The sequence below is a fragment of the Labeo rohita genome, chromosome 5, assembly GCF_022985175.1.
Source record: "Labeo rohita strain BAU-BD-2019 chromosome 5, IGBB_LRoh.1.0, whole genome shotgun sequence".
NCBI lineage: Eukaryota > Metazoa > Chordata > Actinopteri > Cypriniformes > Cyprinidae > Labeo > Labeo rohita.
This window is the reverse complement of record NC_066873.1, coordinates 42,778,238-42,801,286: the sequence shown is the minus strand read 5'-3', so window position 1 is coordinate 42,801,286 and position 23,049 is coordinate 42,778,238. Positions and strand designations below refer to the sequence as shown.

At 34.5% G+C, this 23,049-nt stretch overlaps 1 protein-coding gene and 1 long non-coding RNA gene across 6 annotated transcripts; one reads left to right on the top strand and one right to left on the bottom strand.

Annotated features, from left to right (window-relative positions):
* Positions 1-296: 296 nt before the first annotated feature.
* Positions 297-20,158, bottom strand: zgc:73226 (uncharacterized protein LOC402792 homolog). 2 transcript variants are annotated; one of them, XR_007827774.1, is made up of 8 exons: positions 19,139-20,158; positions 17,731-17,875; positions 16,292-16,385; positions 15,341-15,417; positions 10,877-11,023; positions 2,659-2,747; positions 1,354-1,434; positions 297-421 (listed from the first exon to the last, which is right to left on the bottom strand). XR_007827774.1 is itself a non-coding variant. In XM_051109968.1 (6 exons), the coding sequence occupies exons 1-6, from the start codon at positions 19,179-19,181 to the stop codon at positions 9,440-9,442; spliced, it is 555 nt and encodes a 184-aa protein (XP_050965925.1). In that variant the 5' UTR covers positions 19,182-20,153; the 3' UTR covers positions 8,335-9,439. The 2 variants fall into 2 exon arrangements, 1 of the variants encoding a protein (XP_050965925.1); XM_051109968.1 differs by lacking the exons at positions 297-421; positions 1,354-1,434; positions 2,659-2,747 and adding an exon at positions 8,335-9,488 and having other exon boundaries at positions 19,139-20,153.
* LOC127165383 (uncharacterized) lies at positions 19,752-22,698 on the top strand. 4 transcript variants are annotated; one of them, XR_007827776.1, is made up of 3 exons: positions 19,752-19,854; positions 22,186-22,357; positions 22,560-22,698. It is a non-coding gene; the product is annotated as an uncharacterized LOC127165383 (long non-coding RNA). The 4 variants fall into 4 exon arrangements; XR_007827779.1 differs by lacking the exon at positions 19,752-19,854 and adding an exon at positions 20,047-20,160; XR_007827778.1 differs by lacking the exon at positions 19,752-19,854 and adding an exon at positions 20,552-20,573.
* The last annotated feature ends 351 nt before the right edge of the window (positions 22,699-23,049 follow it).

The window sequence follows — 23,049 nt, the reverse complement described above, 5'->3', positions numbered from 1 at the left end:
ACGTACCGGACAATGGAGTCTCCGACGATCACAGCGTCGCGTTCCGTCTCGCGAAGGGGAGCGAAGCGGTTCCGGGTGGAGATCTCGAAGACCGGAGGCGGCGGAGGGGGCGAGGTCCTCGGCCGGGGCCTGGCTCGCGTCTTCCGCTGCTGCTGCACCCAGGGTCCGTGGTGTCCCGGCGCCGGAGTGAAGGACATCTGGGAAGATCGCGTCCAGGGTGCACGGGACCTGTGCAGAGAAGCACACGGAGTAGAGGTGGTCAGAGTGTTAGTATCGCGCTGTATAACGTTACTCACCCGGGAGGACTCCAGAGCGGCCCTCCGCTCTCTCAGCTCCGTCTGCCGCACCAACAGCTCCTGAATCTGCTTCTCCACGGCCTCCAGCTCGAGCTGCAACGAGTGCAGCTCGAACGTGTCCTCACCTGCACTCAAAGGTGGACACAAATTCGCCATTTAAAGCAAGTAACAGTGAGTAAACAATGGTAATGTGTGTAAATAGTGTGTAAACAATGCAAGCAGGATTAGCGGCAACCACGCTGGTGCTGCTAACGGGCTATAAGCTAGCAACTCGGGAAATCAAACAAAACTAGTTATAACAAAGTAATCCGGATGTTTTAGTTGTAAAATACAACAGGGGGTATATTCACACGTTATAAGAAACGAAAATGATGGTGTATAAATTTGATTTTAAATTGAAAAACAGACAATAAGAAATCTACTTAACGGAGCTCAAACTCTATACGTGCGACCGCAACAAACGGGAAGTGACGTCGATTAGTTGATTTCAGCATTTACTAATGCATCATTAAAATCGCAAGTTTGTTTGTTAATGCACTGTTTACACTGTAATAATGTATTGTTCATTGTTCTTTCATGTAAATGAATGTTAAATGACACCTTATTGTAAAGTGTTAGTAAAAAAAAAAAAAAAAAAACACTGAAATCTTTTGTAACATTATAAATGTCATTACTGTCACTTTTGATCAATTCAATGCATCCTTGCTGACATTTGAAACTTTTCCAAAAAATTATATTCAACACCATTAACAACCGGTTATCACTACATTTCCCCTATTAAAGCCCCTTTGTGACTCGCAACACGTCTCGACTACAGTTTATTTGGGTTTTTACTACAAAATGTGAGACTGTCTGTGAACATCTTTTACTTTGTCTCTGTCAGGCCATCCTAGTGATCATAAAGCACGATGCCTTTATTCTGTCCCAACTCTTGTTCTCCCTCAGCTCCGAAGCCAAAGCATCCCTGTCATCTTTTCTCCTGATGAAAGTCTTACCTCTATCGCTCTCTTATCTGATGTAACTCAGACAACCTCATTTCTGCGTAAAGAACTCTCACCTGCTGCATTGAGCTGATATACACGAGCCCCGGGCAAGAAGACTTGATTCACGTCACATGCGATTACGGCTCTTCAGAGGTCTGAGGAAGAGAACAGTGATTTTAAGAGACTTCTTTTTCGCAACATCACTCCTGAGAGGACAAGCAAAAGTTCAAAACCTTCAGTGTGATCGCAAAAGCTGTGTCAGCTGAAATAACACACAGCTACGGCAGCGAACAAAGTCATTCGTGAGAGTTTCGCAGAGTAACCCACTCTGAAAAATGAAAACTGGGTTTTACAATGGTATCAAACAGGAAGGGACGTTGAAGACTTGCTGATATTTGTATGGTTGGTTTCCCTCCAAAATAATGTCACTTCCTGGAGGATGATGTTATTAAAGCAATATGACAAACATTCTTGTAAAAAGTAAACTATTTACTCACTTACTTACCCATTCACATGTCATTAAAACCCTGTATGCCAGACACTAAGTCATACGGAAAGTTTTTTTTTTTGTCCCTTTAAGGGAATGGGTTTTGCTAATAATACTAGGGCTGAAACAATTCCTCGAGTAATGATTGTCTTATTCTCTCTCTGTCACACAGAATGTTAGAAAGTTAGTGAATATCAAACAAAGAGTGCCTCAGCATGATTACAAATGTGATACTGATTTTATGCAACAGTTCATCAATAAAAAAAGAAGTTAATATTAAGAGACTTACATTTTAGATAGCATATTGCCTGTTTTCGCTCTATTTCGCTAACAAATAACCATTCCAAACATAGCCACAGCACTGTTTTGCATCTTTGAGCAACATAAAGGTGTTTCTTTCTTGAATGTTCATTAACATGACCAATCACAACAGACAGGGTCCAATCAAAGCAGAATTAGTTTTTCAGAAGGACGGGGCTTAAATTGTGTTTGTTTATTGTTGTTGTTTATTGTCAGCACTTTCTGGTACATGTCACCCTATAACACCCTGATTCTTCCATTCAACTAGTTTGCCATTTATATAATCCATTACATATGTCAATCACTTATACTTTTAAAACTGATGTATATTAACAATCCATTTACTGACATCACTTACCCAAAAGGTATCTTTATTTTTGCTCAAGTATGACAACTGGGAACTTTATGCAACACTCACTTACTACTCAAAACTTCTTAAAGGTCACACAAACTATAGAAATATTTCCATATATAGTCTCTCATGGCCATTATAATGATGTAGTTTATAGTCAAAGAAGCATCTTTTATTTTCTTTCATAAATCATCTTGATTGCTTCATCTTCAGCAAAAAGAAAAGAATCCTACATATCACCTTTATCCTGTGCAGAGGTCAACCAATCAGTCATCGGAGAACAGCGTGTGTGTACGATGTCTCTGTATCAGTAGGTCACATCTGGACATCTAAATGTGATGGATGAGAAGAAAGGATGACTAGACATACGTGAGATGGCATTTCACCTTCAATTCACTCTATTTGGATAATATTTTACCACTAAAAAGCAAATATGATTTCATTTTCAAAGCGTAGTGGCTTAAAATGGGGCATAACATGGAAAACAGGATTTTTCAAAGAAAAGGCTTCAATGTACTTTGTAGGCATTTGCAAGGACTGGTCATTCAGAAATGTTACTAAGTCACAGGCATACGCTCATTAACATATGACCAACCGCATTTACATATCAACACAGCATTCTGCAACTTGACTCATCCTGATGAACAGCCATGTGCACTAACCAGCACACAGAGGTAAGTCAATCATAACAGAGGTCAATAGCATAGATTAAGGGAATAAATGCTTCCAAAGTGTAAAACATTGTTTTAAGGAAGCATGTCCAGGTCACATTTCATCCCAAAAAGAAAAAGGAAGGAGAACCAACTAAAAATAAATGCAAGAAACCTTGACTAACATTAGCAGTAGACTGCAGGTCAAAGGAAAAAATGTTTTAAAAATACTGTAAAATATTGTCCCATTAATAGTCTTTCTCATGAAAGCATGTCACCGTTCAGACCAAAATTTAAATTTAAAAAACAAACAAACAAAAAATATTTGATTAATAAAAATAATATATTATCACCTGTTTTAGGATTATTAAGATTCTTTGCATTTTTTTTTCATCATAAACAAAGATTATTTTTCCCTAAATTATCATTACTGTAATGCATCCAGATGGTAATTCTGTAAGTTTCTTTATCGAGTTCTGTCATTTTTTATTTTTTATTTTTTGCAACAAGCACAAGCATATTTTTTATTTTTTGAAAGGCAACACAACAAATACTACCACTATCTATAATGCATAATGCAAAAGAAAAAAAGATCATAAATAGATAAGATTTTTTACATTGTGACGTTATTTTGAAAAAAAAAAAAAAAATTGCATTCTCATTACAGTAATTTGCTAATTAATTAATTAATTAATATAAATACATGCATAATTTAAAAAAAAAATAAGTAATTAAAAATTAGGGCTGTCAAACGATTAATCGCATACAAAAAAGTTTGAGTTTGCCTGATATATGTGTGTGTACTGTGTGATAATTATTATATATATATATATATATGTGTGTGTGTGTGTGTGTATGTATTTATCATTTTTATATAATTTATATCATATAAATGAAAATATTTTGTACATAACATTTCTCTTAAATACATACATTAATTTGTGTGTATTTATATAAACAGGCAAACTCAGGCAAAGTCAAACTTTTATTTTGTTACGATTAATCGTGATTAATCGTTTGACTATGGAAGCATATTTGAGTCATTGACAATTCACACAAAAGACACAATGCACACATGCGTCTCCCAATTCACATGCATGAAAACCAGTTCACATGCACGTAAAAAATATGTACATTCACAAAAACCAATTCACATGCACAAATGTGTTTTACAATTGTGAAACGTATTTTATGAATTTATATTCTTATATTCTTATATTGTGCATGTGAATTGTTTTTTGTGAACATCTTTTCGTGCACGTGAATTGGGTTTCATGCATGTGAATTGGGACACGCATGTGTGCATCGTGTCTTTTGTGTAAATTATTAATGAGTCCATATTTCCATATTTGACATCCCTAAAAAAAAATACATAAATGAAATTGGCAAAATTCAACAAAAAAGGGGGGGAGGGGAGATAGGGAATGTAACCTGGACATATTCCATGACAAGTTATGTGAGATTCACCCTCACATCCTTCCGTGTCTATTTTCAGAATATGTGAAGTGTGTGTGTGTGTGTGTGTTGACTTCACACCCCTGGTGATGGTTATAGATGTGAACACATAGTTAGAAAACAGGTAATGTGTTCTGACACGAAGAACAAAGAAAGCCAAAGTCTGAGAAAATACACACAAACATATAGGCACAAACACCTCCTTTAGATGTTCTCTACATTCAACAAATTTATAAACAAACATAACTCAACTCCTGATCTGAAGGTTATGCATACTATATAATTTCACATAACACAATTTCAAATGAAATAAATAAGAAATAACATTCAGCATAAAGATAAAAAGGGTAATGTTTGCATTTTATTATTTTGCAATGCAGTGTAAACCCGAATTCTTATTACTGTCATTTGCAAATAAATAAATAAATACATATATATATATATATATATATATATATATATATACACGTCATGGTGAATTAAAATTTAAGTTGGGAGCCACTGAATCTAAGTTAATATCTGGACGCATTACAGTGCAAAATGATGACACAATGCAAGAAATCCTAATGATCCTAAAACAGGCTTCATTTTATCAATACAAAATATAATTTCATTGCTTTGCTTTTGACTTTGGAGTGAAATACGACCCAGGCATATTCTCATGAGGTTCGTCCGTGAGGAGTTTCTTAAAGCAACTATCAGTAGTTAATTTCTCAGAAGCAACAGGTTCTGCTGGGTTCTGCAGTTGCTCAAGCCTTTATGAAGTTATTGGATTTGAAGGCAGGGAGACGCTGCTCATGCCAAGAGCTTCTACCCCTTCATCCGTCATCTCCCAAGGCTTTTTATTCCTGACGATCAATTTCCTGAACAAGAGGCCAACAGGCTTTGATCAATACGTCACTGTTGTTTTTCCTCCCTCTTTATCTAAATCTGTGCCTCTGTAAAAATGACAAGCCAAACTCCAGCCTCTTTGCCTTAATTTTTACTGCACTAAATTGAATTCTGCCACCCTTCCATCACAAGTGAGAAGTCTGAGGGGCAGAAGAAAGTAAAAAGTTTTGAGAAAATAGGAAAAAATTATATGAATACTTTCATTAATGAAACAACTAAACTCACCAGCAAAATAATGTTGTGGGCGGTTGCCAATGCATTACAGTGCAGTTGCTAGTGTCAGAAGTTAGAAGTTTGTTCAAATCAATATTACAAGTACAAGCAATATACAAGCTCATAAACAGCTGTATAATACAATCGGATTAAAAACTACAACTTACAAAACGTATCAGTTACGTGTTGCTCAGGTGCTCAGTCAAAAGAGCAAACCAAAAAAGGTTAAAAAGTGTTGATCACACTTAATGTTCAAGATTAGACATTGAATTTATGTTTAAGAGCTGCTGTTGTTTCTTTGCAGCGCGTCAAATATAATTTCATAATCAGAACAGTGCTTGCAAAATGCCCCCAAAATTTGAGATATTCTGTTAAAAATGCCCTTATATGATAATATATGATGTAGTTATGCAACATCACACAAACAAGAGTGATGTCATTTCTTCCCGAATAGAGTGTTTTCACAAACGGTTGTTGGCGGCACAGAACGTAAACTGCCACTAAACCAGAACAGAACTGAATTTTGCTGATTATTGCTGCTGAAAATGGTCAATTATTGTCATGTTTTGGGCTGTACTAAGGAAAAACATTTGGAATACTATAGACTACATGTATAGACTATAGACCAGAAGTTATAACAAATCAAGGAGAAGAGTGCAAAAAACTGAGGAAAAAGGCGTTTGTGGCTGGCCAAACTGAACCAGGATTTCCAGGGCAAGAATTTTGACAACATTAGTGTTTGTTCTTATCATTTCCGGTCAGGTAGGTAAAATATTATGCTAATATCTTAATTAATACTGCTCGTACATATCTTTACCACCTATTAACTTTAGTTTGTCAAAATATTGCACCCTTTCCTGCCTAATAAGTCATTCTCTGATTTAGCAGCTTCCACAAGTTTTTTTCTGTGGTTTAGACAGCATAAATTAGCTGAATTAAAATTCAGTAGTGCATTAACTGTGCAATCCACACTGTTGTTTACATCCGAGTGTTTCCATAATGGTTGCGCATCCAGGTTCCTGACCAAACCATGACTTTACTGCAGTTCAGTAAACAATAAGATAAAATTAAGTGACTTACATTTTAAGACACTCTTGCCTGTTTTCGCACCATTTTGCCACAAAAATACTTCCAAACAAGCCCAAACAGATCCGATGACTATCTCCGAGCAACTCAAATGGTGTGGTGTTTCGTTCCAGAATGACATAGTGTTTTGAAAGACTCGGGTGAGTCCGTGATTCAATGATGCATTCATAAAGACAGCAGTTGCTTACTTCTTGAATGAATCAAGAGCTTTGAATAAATCGAATCAACGGCAAAGACTTGTCGCCAACTTTTGGCGGTTTTAGTTTAGCACCTAATTTTTTTAATCCCTACATACTTCTGCATTCAAAATTCTACATTTAAAACCTCAGAGTTTCTTTAAACAGTCTGTGCAAATACTGACTTTAATTCAAATACAGATTTAATTTAATTTAATACATTTATCAAATTATATAGAGTTTGACCTAAATGATGAATCATTTAATAATATTGCCTTTACAAAAAATGCCTGTAGAAAAAAACTTAACCCCCATAATGGGAAAGATCATTTTTGTAATTGATCAGAAGGTGCTCTTAAATTTCTGACTGTGCACCTAAACTTTTTTCAATTGAAAGGACACCTTAAAAATAAAAATGCAAGTGTAGAGCCTTGCCGTAACTCCCATATTATGTGTCTTTATATGTACTGCAGTGCATCCTAGAGCACTTCTGACCTCTGCTGCATATTTAGGGAATCGCACTGCTGTGTTGCATGAACACAAAACTGTCAGTCCCTTTCTATTTATTCTCTTTGACAGTAGTTGTCCACATATTTTTGTAGCCTATGATTTCATGAACATTTTTCCATATGCCTCTTTTAAACATTACTTTATTTATTTAAGTTGGAGAGTGCATATAAGGTGAGGAGGGGAGTATAACATTTATGTAATGCTCACTACATGCAATACATTATTATTATCAATCATATAATAATATAAGTTAATAAGTTAATGCACATATTAATTCTGACATCATTTACTTACCCACGTTTTGCTTCAAATCTTGCTTTCGTCCATGGAACACAAAAAGAAACGTTTACAATTAAAGAAAACAGTGACTAATAAATTATCTTCTTAATCAGTATGTCTTGTTCTACCACACAAGATATTAAGAAGTTTTGTCTGAGAAGTAAATTATTTTTTATTATAGGATATTAAGAGTTTGTTTTTGTTTAGTTTTTTCTGAGAATGCAATCTTTGTGTTGTTTTATAAAAAGTAAAGGTATCAAAAGGAAATACCACAGTATTTTGATACATGGGAAGCTGATAAGAAATACTTCTTCAAATGTGGCAGTGAATACATAAAATATTAGCATTTTTAAATATCTATTAGTCACATCACAGGACCATTGAAATAAACCAGTGACTAAAATTGTGAAAACATGCAAAGGAAATGGGGACCACATAAAACAGGCAAATTATAGCATTCCCATTACACAGTCACTTATATTGTATTTTTATTTTAACCCTAACCCTAATTATCACATTCATTTGCACTTTATTCCAAGGTACTTCAAAGATTACTATATGCTCAGCAGCAATGTTTTGTATTTTTTTAGCTAAAGGTGAAAGCCTCACATCTACTGCAAAAGATCTACATCTACTTTTACACACCAGACCAAGCAGAAGGTGGTAAGAGTGACATTTATTGTGGTCGAGTAGTTACAAACAAGATTAACCTGATGAACTCCAGTTACCATCACATTACAACATGGAATGAGTCTATATATTGCAAACATGATACTGCAACATGAGATTTTTCACATTATATTGCTCCACAAAAACACAAACACAAAAGGATTCAGTCAAACCCTCTCCGTGACTGAACATCCTCTTAAACTGAATGTATGTCTTGCATTTGGTTAAGAAGTAAAATAATACTTTTTTGCTTTGCTCACTGTCAGTTTTCTCCTCTCTTTCAGCTAGATTTCAGTGCATTAGTGCTACAGTTTCTGTGTTCCCTGTAGTAATTGTACATTATTAGACAACCTGACACAAATGTGGACACAGTCCTTTATGGACAAGTGAAACAACTACAAAAAGATTTAGATGGACAGTTTAGTCTTAAAAAGACACTTTCATGGGGTTAAAGAGGTCATATCATACATATCATTTTCCCTGAGCTCCACTTTTCACCAATTTGTTATTTTCACCAATAACAACCCTAATTTTATTTGTATGAACATTTTTGACCTGTTATGACTTTTAGAGCAATATCCAAATTTGGGCAGTCATGCAATTGTGCCTTAATTGGTCTGACATCAGACATATTTAAGCCTAAATTACACAGTTTATACATACACAAACTAATAAACTTAAAGTGATGCACATTTATGCTGATTTGTGCATGCAATTTAAATACATAAATCCTATAATTAGGTATAAATATTTGTTTTTTTGTTTTGTTTTTTTGATGTAGGAGTTCAGAATTAGTTGTTTTTGAGAAGAAAGTTTTGAGTTCTGAAATGCATATCATTCTGAAACACTTTCATAGAACTTCAGGCTCTTTTATCTAAGAAAATCAAGAACAATTTGACTTCTCATGATATGACCCTCTTAAATATATGGAGAAAGAGAGACAGACAGACTTGTTTTGTGGTGAAACGGTACAAACACAGACAGAGGCAGAAGAGGCTGTTGCCCATCACAGGAGGAGACAAGAGGTGTGATTAGGCTACAGTGCTAGTGGCAGCGGCTTCAGCCAATCGGTGAGCTGCCAAATGTCACATGTCACAGTGTGCTGGTGGAGGACGAGGCCAGCCGTTTCCCTATGTATATTCTGAGAAAGAAATAGACAGAAAGAGACAATCTGTCATCTTTTGTCTTCTGCCAGATGGCATCTGAGTTATTTATGCTGTTTTTTAGGTAAAATCAATGCTGTAATGAAAATGGATGTCAAAAATTCAATTTGTATGGCTCAATACAACATTTTAGAAAGTCTGAACAGCACAAACATTTCTCAATTGCGTGTGATTTATTGCAAACACACGCATATGGAACTCGGGGGCTGCGACGTATCCTATTCAGACTAGATTTGATCTGCAGTGATGTTTACAAGGCAAAGATGGGACAGAAGTCATATCCATAAAAGTGTACACTAATGCTCAAAGGTTTAAGGTCAGCAATTTTCTTTTTTAATTCAGAAAGGACATTAAATTAATCAAAAGGGAAAGTAAAGACACTTGAAATGTTACAAACAATTTCTATTTCAAAGTAATATTCTTTTGAACTTTCTATTAACTAAGAATCCTGAAAAAGAATGAATTATGCTTTCCACAAAAATGTGAAACAGCACAACTGTTTTTAACATTGACAATAATCTGAAATGTTTCCTGAGCAGCAAATTAGCATATTAGAATGATTTCTGAAGGATCACGTGACACTGAAGACTGAAGTAACGATGCTAAAAATTCAGCTTTGATCACAGAAATAAATTACATTTAAAAATATATTCATTCTAAAATGTTTCCCGCAAGATCTCTTCACACGCATTTACGGTCAATTTTTCACTTCAGATGAACTTCATAAATGACAGAAATGTATTTTAGTGAGGACAAATAAAGAGAAAAGTGTTGAAAGGTGAAGAAAAGTGAAGAGAACACAAATGCTCGAACAGTACATCAGTGTAAACCACTGCATTTTCAGAAGTGACTTTTACATTTCATTTGCATGCAGAACAATCATTTTGAGAATTCACTCATGCATTTAAATGCATAAACATTCCTAATCACAAACAAATAAAAATGGATTGCTGTCACTTACGGATGGCAAATGTTTACTCAGGCGTTTGAGCACTACATGTACCGCAGTGTATTTAAATTCCAAGTGCTGTCAGCTGTGTGACTTTTAATGCAAATCAGCCTGTGTTTCCCAGTCAACATCAATCATCTTTTGCATTGAAATCAGTGGCACAGCCATAGTCAAGCGTGACTTCAATGGGGCTCTATGGGCCGTATGTTCACAGAACCCTGCTTTTATTTATGCAGATTACCTTTAATTCTGTAAAATACTGAAATGCACAAAGGCCAATACATACAGAATATTTATACATATATAATCGATTCACTGAAGCTCACATGCTTCCTGTGCAGTCCTAGAGCAAATGATTTGCAATGATGATAAAATGAAAATATTAGAAGATTTGATTAAATATAAGAAAAGTCTCACCCCAGACCCAGCGTCAGAGCGTGTGAGGCGAGCAGAGAGGGCAGCAGGATGAGGAGCACGTCTGAAGAAAACAAACCCCTCTTCATCACCTCAGTCTTCCTCACGCTCAGAGAGCCAGACTGCTTTGGGTGATGAAACACAAACTCCCTAAAGACAGAAAGAGAGATATATCATTCAGCAATAAAACCTATATATATATATATATATATATATGCATTTGGGACATGCAATGTGAGACTATAAATATATTCAAACAATCTAAGTTTATTTGTACAGTGCTTTTTACAATACATATTGTTTTAAAGCATATACAGCATATGTGAACAGCATGGCTTTTAATAGGAAATTTCAGATTACACAATATTATCAGCATCATTTCAGAGAAAAGGTGAATTGAAAATGCACAGAAATGTCCCAGTATTTCACTTTTGCCTTAATGACAGCAAGAAATGAAGCAACAAAAACAAAAGCTGATGATCATGTTCTCCAGCAAGATTTAAGAAGAACATCTGACTGTCACATGATCAATGTCACAAATTTTCTATTTGATTAGTCACATAGAACTTATTTCTTAAAATATTTATTACTCATTTTACATCAACATTCCTTTGTTTTTGAAATTTTGTAATTTTGAAATTTTTTTTAAAATGCTTGATTTCTTCTTCATTCAGATTTTCATTCGTCCTTTCATATAAAAGAGGCCTTGGAAACAAACATCATGTCATGCTGGATAATTTACCAAGCGCGTAGCATGTGAACCTGAAGGTGTTTTAAGATAAATTTCTCTGAAGCAGATTAAGCCAAATTCAGCATAGTAATCCCAGTTTAATCTCATCTATTTTATTATTCAAAGCTTGTTGCTATAATGAAGTCACACTGGGCCTCATACATGTGCAAATGCAGGAATGCAAGTGTATATGAAGAAATTTCACTTTTTTTTAATGAATGACGTTTGACCAGGAGGATCTAACACATCACAGATGTTTAAAGCAGCTCAATGCAACCAAGATAAAACTCAAAGCCACATAGTTGCAGGAAAGTGAAGTACATAGTGCATTTTAAATGACTGAATTTACTTATTAATTTGAATTATTATTATTTTTGATTTGTGATATGGTTGCAACAGCTTACAACACCCTGCATCATATTAGTAACCCAGTACTTGTTTCTTAATAATTCTGGGGTGCTGTTTTGCCCAAGAACATTATACTTTCTCACAAAATATGATGCATTTTGTAGCTTTTTTTGCTTTTGACAACCATTTGTACAGTGAAGAAGTCTTATCCCTTAATTGGCAGAAAAACTGAATCAAACTCATGATTCCTGTCTTCCTCTGAGCCAGATTACAACTATTTGTTCAATTCCCATCTCATTTTCACATGCATGAATAATTCTGAAGACAGTATTTGATGGGCCATTCTGATTTTAATGTTAGAATTATGGCTATTCAAAGTTTTAAAGGTTATTGACATTGAAATGCACATAACAACACAGATGTTTTCTCTCCAAACAGTGACAAAAATTTGCAGATTCTGCTTACTTTGTAAAGTTCTTTGACATTAAATGGAGTATTTGACAGGGTTCAGGGTACAGGACTTTCAAGGACTTTTCAAGCACTACTTTTTTGATTTTCAAGGACTTCAATCATCTCACTTATTAAAGTGTCTTCTCTTTCAAATTAAAACCATGGTTAATTTCCTATTATTTTAAGGGATTTGTATTTGCACTTTCTTTTTCTTTTTATACGGTTCAATAAAAAAAAAAAAATCTGAAAAAAAGATTTGTGAAACCACTCCAAAATCCTGATCTTAAACAAATGATTCACGTTCCATGCTCTGAAGTCCCGAACTGAATAAAATGATTCGCAAACCTGCACCAAAGTCTCGATCTGATTCAAATGATTCACAAACCCGCTCTGAAGTTCTGATCTGAATCGAATGATTCGCAATATGCGAAATTCCAATCTAAATCAAATGATTCACGAACTCATCACATGAAATCAAATGTTCGCAATACACAATCCGATTGGAGCACCTTGAAAAAGTGAATGATTTGTGATGATTCATTTTGATTTGGAGTTTTGAAAAACTCAGTTTCACCCATCACTACGTGCTTTTTAAACTTGTTACAAGCAATGTCGAAATTCAAAAATAATTTACTAGTCACAAGTTTGACTCAATCTGAGAGGTTCCAGCGTAAATGACTCACTCAATTGATTCACTTCAGTCCATGTTTACATTGTCAGTACTACTACTGGCTTAGCTCGCTAGTTTATGCTTTATTCAGGGTTTTTTTAATGTTTATTATTAGTTTTATTAAGTGAAAAAAGTATTTTGTTTTTTGAATTGCGTGAATTTTGGGTGAAAAGATATTAATGATATATGAAAAATGAAACACTTATTTCATAGATGCATTGTCTTTCAATAATTCAAGCACATTTTAAGTACCTCTTCAGCAATATTGCTATAGCAATATTGGTTTACCAGGACTTAATTTTTGAAAAGTCAAATTCAAATACTTCAAGCACTTTAAGCACCTTGTACGAACCCTGATTTGAACATATGTTTCCATTGTAAGTTACAATACATTTTGAATAGTTTTAAAATGAAACTCCTGACATTTGCCTGTTTTGGTATTTTTTTAAATGCATTAAGTTACATTCAGAGAGTCTATATGCCGACCCTGACTAAGGTCTTTAATGTGAAAGGCATTACAAACAGCTGAATGGAAGGACTCTAAATGACTTTACATCAGCTCTATTTCTAAATATTGATTTCAAATAACCTTTGGCATTTTTTTCCAGCAAGTATATTTGCACACTGTGTATATGCATCGTCATGAAAAAAACTGACAATGACAAAGCAAAGCTTTTTGTGCTTTCTCAAAGCTTTTTGCTTTTAATACCATCATGATATCAGAGCAATCTCTATTGCTAAAATCTGCAATCCTACATCATTAACCATTGCCATTCAAAAAGTTTGTGACAAGGTTTTAGCTGTAATGATATGTGCATTAAGAAGTTTCTCCTCTAGAGAGCGAACTCATCCACTCGTTAAAGATTCGCTGACTCATGGTGTGGTGCGCGAGCTATTTTTGTATGGCGACTAAATGATCCTCTCTGAGATTTAAGCAGAGGTATGCAGGGCTAGCGGAGGTCAAATGCTCCACTGCAAGACCTGGCAATCTGTGAAGCGCTCTGTTTTTGAAAGGACACATCAGCATACAAGAACACCTCATTTATTTTCTCCCATACTGCCATATGGTACTCATGAGGTACTGCGTCCTTAATAAGCATAATTTTATTTAAGACTGCAAACTGCCATCATGTGCAAAAAGAAAAATTTACTTTTTCATCTTTATTATAGTAAATTCCAACTGTTTTCGGGTCTAATGAAGCTATATAACTCAAATTAATTAAACAAACCATCCTCTGAGATTCGTTTCAATACTGTGCCAAAACCAATTTGGCATGCCAAAATCCAAAGGGGAAAAAAAATTAAATAATTTTTTTAAAGGGGACACTGGATGCTAAATTCACTTTTACATGGTGTTTGCATATTAGCAATGTGTGGATACAACCTCCCTACAACAATAAAATTAATCCACTCCTTTTTTTTAAACCCTAAAAAGCCTACACATTCTCAATTATCAAGCCGTTTCGATTTTGTGAGCAGTGTGATGTCATACTGATCAAGCCCCACCCACAACCACTGACAGATTGTCCCATATTAGCATATTTCCGCCCTCAGCCAGTTGCATGCTGTCCGGCATTTTCTCCGCGCTCGATCAGCTGCGGTGACGACAATATCTCGTAAGCAATGAAGATGTTTTGTAGCTGGACGTAAAAGCGAACTTAAAAGTCTTCATTTTCTCCCTAAAGATTAGTTTTGTTTGTAATGTTAACGTTACACCAAATACACACAAAAAAACAGAATAGAGGAGCGGGGTGAGCAGTAGCTCATTATCATTTAAAGAGACATGCACTGAATCAAGTCGCTGTATTTTTGACAAGGTAAAAACGGTGTTGTTTTACACAACCATTGAGAAAGTATGTTGCAGACATTTCACAAAGACCCTAAAGAATCATACAAACTTTAAGGCAATTAATAGATTCCGCATTGTGACAATAATTTCAAAGAAATTAAGCTCATACAGAATTCTGAGTACTGTAAAGCAAAAGAAAAATGTACTGCTGTTCAAAAGTTTGGGGTCAGTAAGTGTTTTTTTTTTTTTATGCATGTCACATTTTTTATATATTTGACAAATAATTAATATATATGACATATAATTTCACAAATCCTCTGCAGTTTCATCATATATCAAATAGACTATAGTCTCTAGTCTATTCAGAATTGATACACTGACTAATTATCTACTATGTACACATCAATCACCTTTAACTTTAGAAGGTGAACTGAAGAGACCAACATGATGCAAGAACACATGAATAATGGTAACTCTTACTTGGGCGGGAGGTTTTCTGGCCGACTGGACCAATCCCACACCCATTCAGCACTCACTCGCCTGTCATTCTCATCCGACTGAAACAGAGCAGAGACTGTGTGAGCGTAACATTTACATGCTTTCCTTGCCTTAAATCACTAGCTTCAGGATCCAGAAGTAACACTGGACATCGGGAGACCCACAGAAACAAAATTGTTTAATGTACAATAATGTAAATTGTACTGAAAATGACTAATGCTACTATTAACCACATATGCAAAATTATTTAAATGTTTAATCCTTATTGCAAGTGAACTTGTATTTAATGTAGACAGTATTTAATCTATCTTCTACTTTTCTTATGTATTTTACCATGCAATTTTTTTTCTTTCCTATTTATGCATGATTATAATGTCTCTCAAAAGCTCATCAAGCTGCATTTCTTCAGTCAAAAATATGGCAAAAATATTAATATTATGAAAAGTTATAACAATGTGAAACAACTGTTGTCTGTTTGAATATATTTTAAAATGTAATTTATTCCTGTGATACAAAGCTGAATTTTCAGCATTATTACTCCAGTCTTCAGTGTCAAATGATCCTTCAGAAATCATTCTAATATTATTTTGTTATATAAACTATATTAAAAAAATGTAAGCATAATATTTCACAATATTACTGTTTTTACTGAATTTTTGATCAAATAAATGCAGGTGAGTATAACAGACTTCTTTCAAAAAAATTTTTAGCTTGATTATTGAGTGACTAATCAAAAACCAACCAATTACCATTGCAAAGTCGACCTCAATATGTCCTAATTAAAGTATTGTTGTGATTGTATCCGTAATAAATTCATTAGACTTTCAAAACCATCATCAACATGCAGTTCATGGGTTGTAAATATGAAACAACCTTCATTATTTCCCAGTATTGTGGGAACATAGACTGAACAGTGCTTCAGGTGTCTGTTACCTGTATAGTCACACAATCTGTGCTGCTGCTGCTGCTGCCCTCACTGGCTGGTTTGGGAGATCCAGATGTTCTCGGGGTCACGACCTGTGGAGGACTGAATTCAGAGAGAAAGCTTATGTTATAAAAATAGCACACAAAAAGATTACCAGAGATTGGATGCTTCATAATTTCTTCCCTGCACACATATACACACTCAGATGATTTTACAGTATTAACTTTGGCTAAGATGTTTCTCCTAAAATTCTCCAGTGATATAAATGAGTAAATTGCTGACATCCAGTAACATAGAAAGAGCTACAAAATGAATGTATGCAGCTCAGATCTTCTGGTCTGGGGAGAATTCAATGGGAAATGTTTAGGTTCATATTGAAATGTCTTTTAACTGCAGAGTACGGTTTAAGACATTGTTGAAATGTCGCTGATGAAAGGAGACGTAGGAGACACTGACGAAACATTTGAGAAGCAGGTCAGCATAAGGAAAACTACTAAAAATCAGCTCATTATTCCCCCCCAACCCCCAGTTTTGACTTCAAAACATAAACATATATGCACACAAAATAGGCAGGCACTGAATAAGCTGCCAAAACGCTGGTTAAGCTGTTCACTTGCAGAGCAAAATGCAGATAATAAGCAAAAATATGCTTAAATCGATGTGACATTTTCCTGATAAAACACCACAGTTTTACACTAAAGGCTCATTAACCCTCAGAAGCCAAATACAGAAAGTAATGATGCATTATCTTTTTTCTTCACTGAATGTGTTTTAAGGAAGCCACTGTTTATAAAATGATATGAGCATATTTTGTTTTAGAGTAAATGTTAAAAAAAAACATGCTTTCAAGATTGCTATCTCAGAGTCAGAACACTCAGACACTTTCTAGCGCTTCATTAAAAACTACATTAAAATCATTTGGAATAATTCTATGGGCTCCAATGTGTAAACTAGAGATGGCCAAACCAGAGTCTGTGACAGTGTTCAAAAAATTAATTATTAGATTTTTTAATTAATGAAATTCAATATAATATAATTGGATTTAATGCAAAATTTACTTTTGGCCCATGCCCCTTAATCAAGTTTCAAATTTGGCCCTTCGTACTAAAAGGTTTAGGCACTTCTGGAAATAATAATAACGAAAAAGGTCAACCACTAAGATCAAATGTTGCATTTTTACTACACAAACATTGCCTAAAATGTTTGTGTATATGATGGAAACTGAAAAATAAACATCACAAGTCATAATTTAGACATAACAGGTACGCTGTGACTCAGGCTAGTCAGTGTAAGTCGCATGTAAATTCACTGCTTTGTTGTCTTAAACACAGAAAACAAAGAGATTTGTCATTTTTCTTTCCTAAGAGATTAATTTACATCTTAGTACAGTGGTTTAAATATTCACAATATGCAAAGAAAAAGCTCAAACAAGCCTTTAGCTGCACACCTTTCTGTTTGACTACTCCTCTCACACTCCAGCTGAGCTTCCAGCAGAATCCTCTCCAGCTCCCCCTGCAGAAAGGAGGCCGTGGTGTCCTGTGCTTCTGTTTGACTTGCAGAAGCCACCAGACCCTCCAGCTCCACCCATGAGCCTGACAGACACATAAAAGGTTACTTTTGGATTAAATAAATAAGTTCAGTTTAATTGTAAACACATCTTGCTGCCGTAAAAGTCCAGAGGTGGCGATGATGATTAGAATTGTTTAGTTTCTTTTTCTAATTCAGTCTAGTTCTTATTTAGAACAGTCTCAAGGGCTGTAGATTTAGACATGAAAAGATTGATGTAAAAAAAAATGTATTGTTCTGTATTTTGTTTCATCTCTATCTATTTATCGTTCCATCATTCTGTTATTGTATCTGCATGTCTGTCTATTGTATCTATCTATCTGTCTCTTTGATTGTTGACATGGACACATGCACATGACGATACAGTACTGTTGCCCAAACAAGAGCTTGCTTACATAAGCATTTTATTTCTGTCAGAGATTAGCCAGTCAATTCTCTGTCTCTCTCTCACTCTCTCACCCTCCCTCTTCTTTCTAATCCTGACCTTTATCATCTTTCCCCTATGCCTTGAGCATCCTCTCTTTCTGGCCTCCCTGGTCATTTTGGGTTTGTTTTTCAGAGACAGGAGTTTTGCAGTGGAGGGAGGAGGAATTGTGCCATTGCCCCAGATTCTCCAGCAGGTGGAACTGTGACATAACCACAGACCAGGGCCGCATGTTACGTATACAGAGCAAAATATGAAGCTGTGAGTGTTTGTGTGTGGATGACAGAATGTATTTGTGTCTTTTATGAATGATACCATATTCCCCAAGAGAGATTTGTTTTTATGAAGAACTTGTGTTCTGTAAACACTGTTGTTCTCACGTTTTCCCCTGCGGACAGTTTAAGCCACTGATCAAATTATAAGAGCGGTTAACCCTCTTCATGGTAATTGGCTTAGAGAGAGACAAAAAGACGAGTCATGGAATCTATTTACATAACAATACGGACAAAAACAATGGCACAGCAAACTAAAAACTGACAGATATAATAGAAAATTCTTAGCAATAAAAACAAAGATTCATAAACTGTAATTATTTTCAAGTTACTTATTTTGTGATTTAATTTAAATATATATTTTAAACCTTATTTAACGTGCATTCATGTTATTTTATTTTAGAAATAACATTTAATTGTAAATTAATTTTATTTTTTTATATACTGTTATGTATGGATATTCTGTCAAATTAAAAAGGTAACATCATTTTGATATATACATAAATATAAGTAATGTCGATAGAGAATATAAATATACATAATCACAGGTTATAACAATTAATCAGTGTTATGTAAACATTCAGTTGTCTTACCGTGCAAAGCATCATCCGGTGATTGAGATCCTGATAGAGCCATGATGGGACAGAGGAGTTTAGGAGCAGATGCACTGACTTCAGCTCCTCTTGACTCTCTTTGCCCGTGTTTCACTGTCCTCAGTGTGTTGACAACACTGTCATGTGTGTTTGAGTGCTTAATGCTCGCTGATCACCGTTTCTTAGAAGACATTATATTTCCTTCCTCTAGGGGGCGCGCGGTGGCTCATGAAACCTCCACTGAATCGCAATTAACTCAAGACGTATTTTGTTATTGAATTATTGTGTATAATTAAGATTTTCTTGATTAAGAAAGTTATTAAAAGTATTGATATTGTGTATAATGCATATTTTCTATACTGAGAAAGTTACTAAAAGTATTAAAATAACATAAAATAAGAATATGCCTTTTAAATTATTATTAATTAAATCAGTTATATATCGTAACCGATGACCACGGAATTTACGGTCTGCTCTTATGTACACCTAAATAGTGACATTAGATATTTTTAATTGACAAGAGTTGAAACAGAATGCTAATTATTTATCGCCGATCCTCGCTGACCAATCAGAGACAACTTTACGGCTTCTACGCCCCGCCCTTTGTTTCCACGTGTTTCCGAGCGGCTTTGCTGGATTGCCATTCTCCACGTTTATTCTATTTTTATGACGTAAATGCAGTAATCTCTCTTTCTCCCCACGTGTTTCAGCAGGAGGTAAATATTGGCATCATTCCCTTCTTTTCCATAAACAGGCCAGCTATGTGCCTGTTTTCAGTCTAAAAACTCAGCAAGTTAAAGTTTTGTTTATTTTATATTTTTTCAATGACCCATCTCCAGGTATGACATAAATTATGTGTACAGTTATTTTAAAGGTGGTTCAGTATTTGATGTTTGTCTTTGATAGAGACAAGTGACAACAGAGTGTCTCAAAATAAGTCACACGAGAAACAAAACATCCAGCATGTGTTGTTTCCAATTTAGAGTCACCTGACCCCAGATAAACTTTTAATACATGGACAGGTAATCTCTCCTGATCACCACAAACACACACACACACACACACACACACACAAACACACCACCTAATCCGTCTTTCACTAACAAAAAAGTACCTTGGTACTGCCAATATTTTTGGACACATGAAATGGATGGTGTTTTTCAATGTTAGTTGAAATCTAGACTTTCACAGAGCACTAATATTCATCCACACTAAAATGGTATTTCTGCCATAAACAGAACATATTCCCAACATCCAGGAACTTTAAAAATGTAAATGGAGAAAGGGGAAATAAGTAGGTATTTGATTACAAATCACCTAACCTGGTTTAGAAAGACACCTCTTCTCAAAAATGACCAGCACTACAGTTTATAAAGTAAGACAGAAAAAATAAATAAATCCTCTATTTCACAGCTGATACCACTTTCTACACAAGGTAGACTTCTTTCTTTGTATTAGTGTAGATGCCACCATTCACTAACAGAAAAGCACCTTTGTACTGCCAAAATATGTTTGGACACATGACATAGTGTTTTTGCAGTTTTAGGTTTTGCATTTTAAATTATGATGCAGTTAGTTGACTTCACAAACAAATCAAGACTTTTACAGAGCACTATTATTCATCCACACTGAACTGGTATTTCTGCCATAACGAGAACATATTCCCAGCATCCAGGAACTTTAAAAATGCAAATGGAGTAAGAGGAAATAAGTAGAAAACAGAAAAAAATATTCCTCCATTTCTCTACAGCTGATACCACTTTCTACACAAGGTAAATCGTTCTTGCATTAAGCTTCTTTCTTTGTATTAGTGTAGATGCTACCATAATATCTAATTAGCTTTATGTTCTAATAATTTTTCCAGAACTAAATATTAGCATTTTTAGGACACACCTGTCCAAATAAATGATGATAATTGGATTAGAAAAATTAAAAATAATTCGTTTTTAACCTTATAAACCCTTTGTATAAAACCCTCTGAATTATGAATATGATCAAAATTTTGCTGAAAAACCTGATGTACACAGTCTACTACATGCCTTCTGTTGTCTACTTTATACTTTTTAGCAAGTATTAGGGCTTTTAGTGTAATTGTACAAACATCCACCATGCCTCATGTGTTTTTTGTTTTGTTTTGTTTTTTAAAGTAAACATAGCAATAACATATATTGTTAGTAATATTTCAAGATAAACACTTAATAAATTGGAGCAACTTTTTTTTTTTTTTTAGAAAATCATTTTAAAATTTGACTATCAAATATAACATGACTTCATGCGAAATAGCATGACCTCAAGTGCATTTTTGCTTTAATACGTTATGCTGATGACTGCATATTTAACATATTCAGGACATATTTAGAAAAATCATTTTAAAATGGGAGAATCAAATGTGACCCTAAAATCAAAATATTGAGAAAATTGCCTTCAGAGTTGTCCAAATGAAGTTCTTAGCAATGCGTATTACTAATAAAAAATAAGTTTTGATATATTTACGGTAGGAAATGTACAAAATATCTTCATGAAACATGATCTTAACTTAATATCCTAATGATTTTTGGCATAAAAGAAAAATCAATAATTTTGACCAATACAATGTGTTTTTGGCTATTGCTACAAATATACCCGTGCTACTTAAGACTGGTTTTGTGGACCAGGGTCACAAATATGATCATTAGGCATTTGAGGAATATTTATTGGTTCATCTCTCAATCATCATTGTATTGCTTTGCATATATGTTTAGAAGATATAGATCCTTATAAAACGTAGCGTTTAAATACTGATACTGATATTTATATGCATTTTATGTAAGTAGTCTGCTGTTATAAATATTGTTATATATATACATTATAAGCTATCAGAATTTCATCACATTTTTTGTCTATATTAATATCAGCATCTGCACGGAATTGCATATTTTTGCTCAATTTGAGCCTCTAAATACAACTGACGTGTTTTTTTCCTCCTTGAGTTTTGAGTAATAAACTCTTTCATTTAAAAAAAAAAAAAAAAAAGACTACATTTTACTAACTGTTATTTAATATGTCAGCCTTTCCAGTTGTTAATAAAAATGAGCTGCGGGTGCTGCAGAGAAGCGTGTGAGAACTGCAGGGAGAATTGCAATCATGAATGTACATGCAGTTGTCATCAGAGAGACCAAACTACTGAATCATGGAGGACTAAATGTGGCAGATTTATGGAATGTTCCTAAATGGTTTAAGGTCAGTAATACAGCTATAATCTTCTTGCGAATAGCAATGAAATTGTAACAAATAAATTATTATTGATGACAATTCTATGGAAAATGGTTGTCAGTCAATGATTAGTCACTAGTTAGGCCACAATTAGATTCTGTCTAGTTAACGTGAACTTGCTACAGGTTTTTAAAAGTGTTTAAATAAAAAATGTTATTTTATATTTTAGCTTATCCTGAAGCGAACATATCTTCACAGCATTTCCTCTGAAGAAGAATGAAGATGAAGATCAGTCTTTCGTGACTGTAATGATTTTGACTGTTCATTTTAGAAAAATGCCAACTTAAATTTGCCTTTATTTTATGAATGACATCATGCAACTCTGACGTCATCGGATGTTGTTTAATACATCACCACCAGGGGGAGACAAAGCTGTTCGAAAAACACTCGAGTATGTACAGCGGAACATGTAACGTGACCTCAAGCAAATTCTTGCTTTAATACATTGACAACAGTTTAATAAAGATATGCATGATGCAATTTTTGTTCAAGTGTTTTATTTTTCTATTTTTCTCTCCTAAATGCATAAATCATTTTTTCTAACGTTCTTTGAAAAACACTTTGATGGTCATTGCGGAGAGGTCTGGCTAAAGTTCTCAGGTGTCTTTCTGTATGTTTACTGAAGGATGAAAAGGAAACGTTCGTCTTTCCATCTAAAG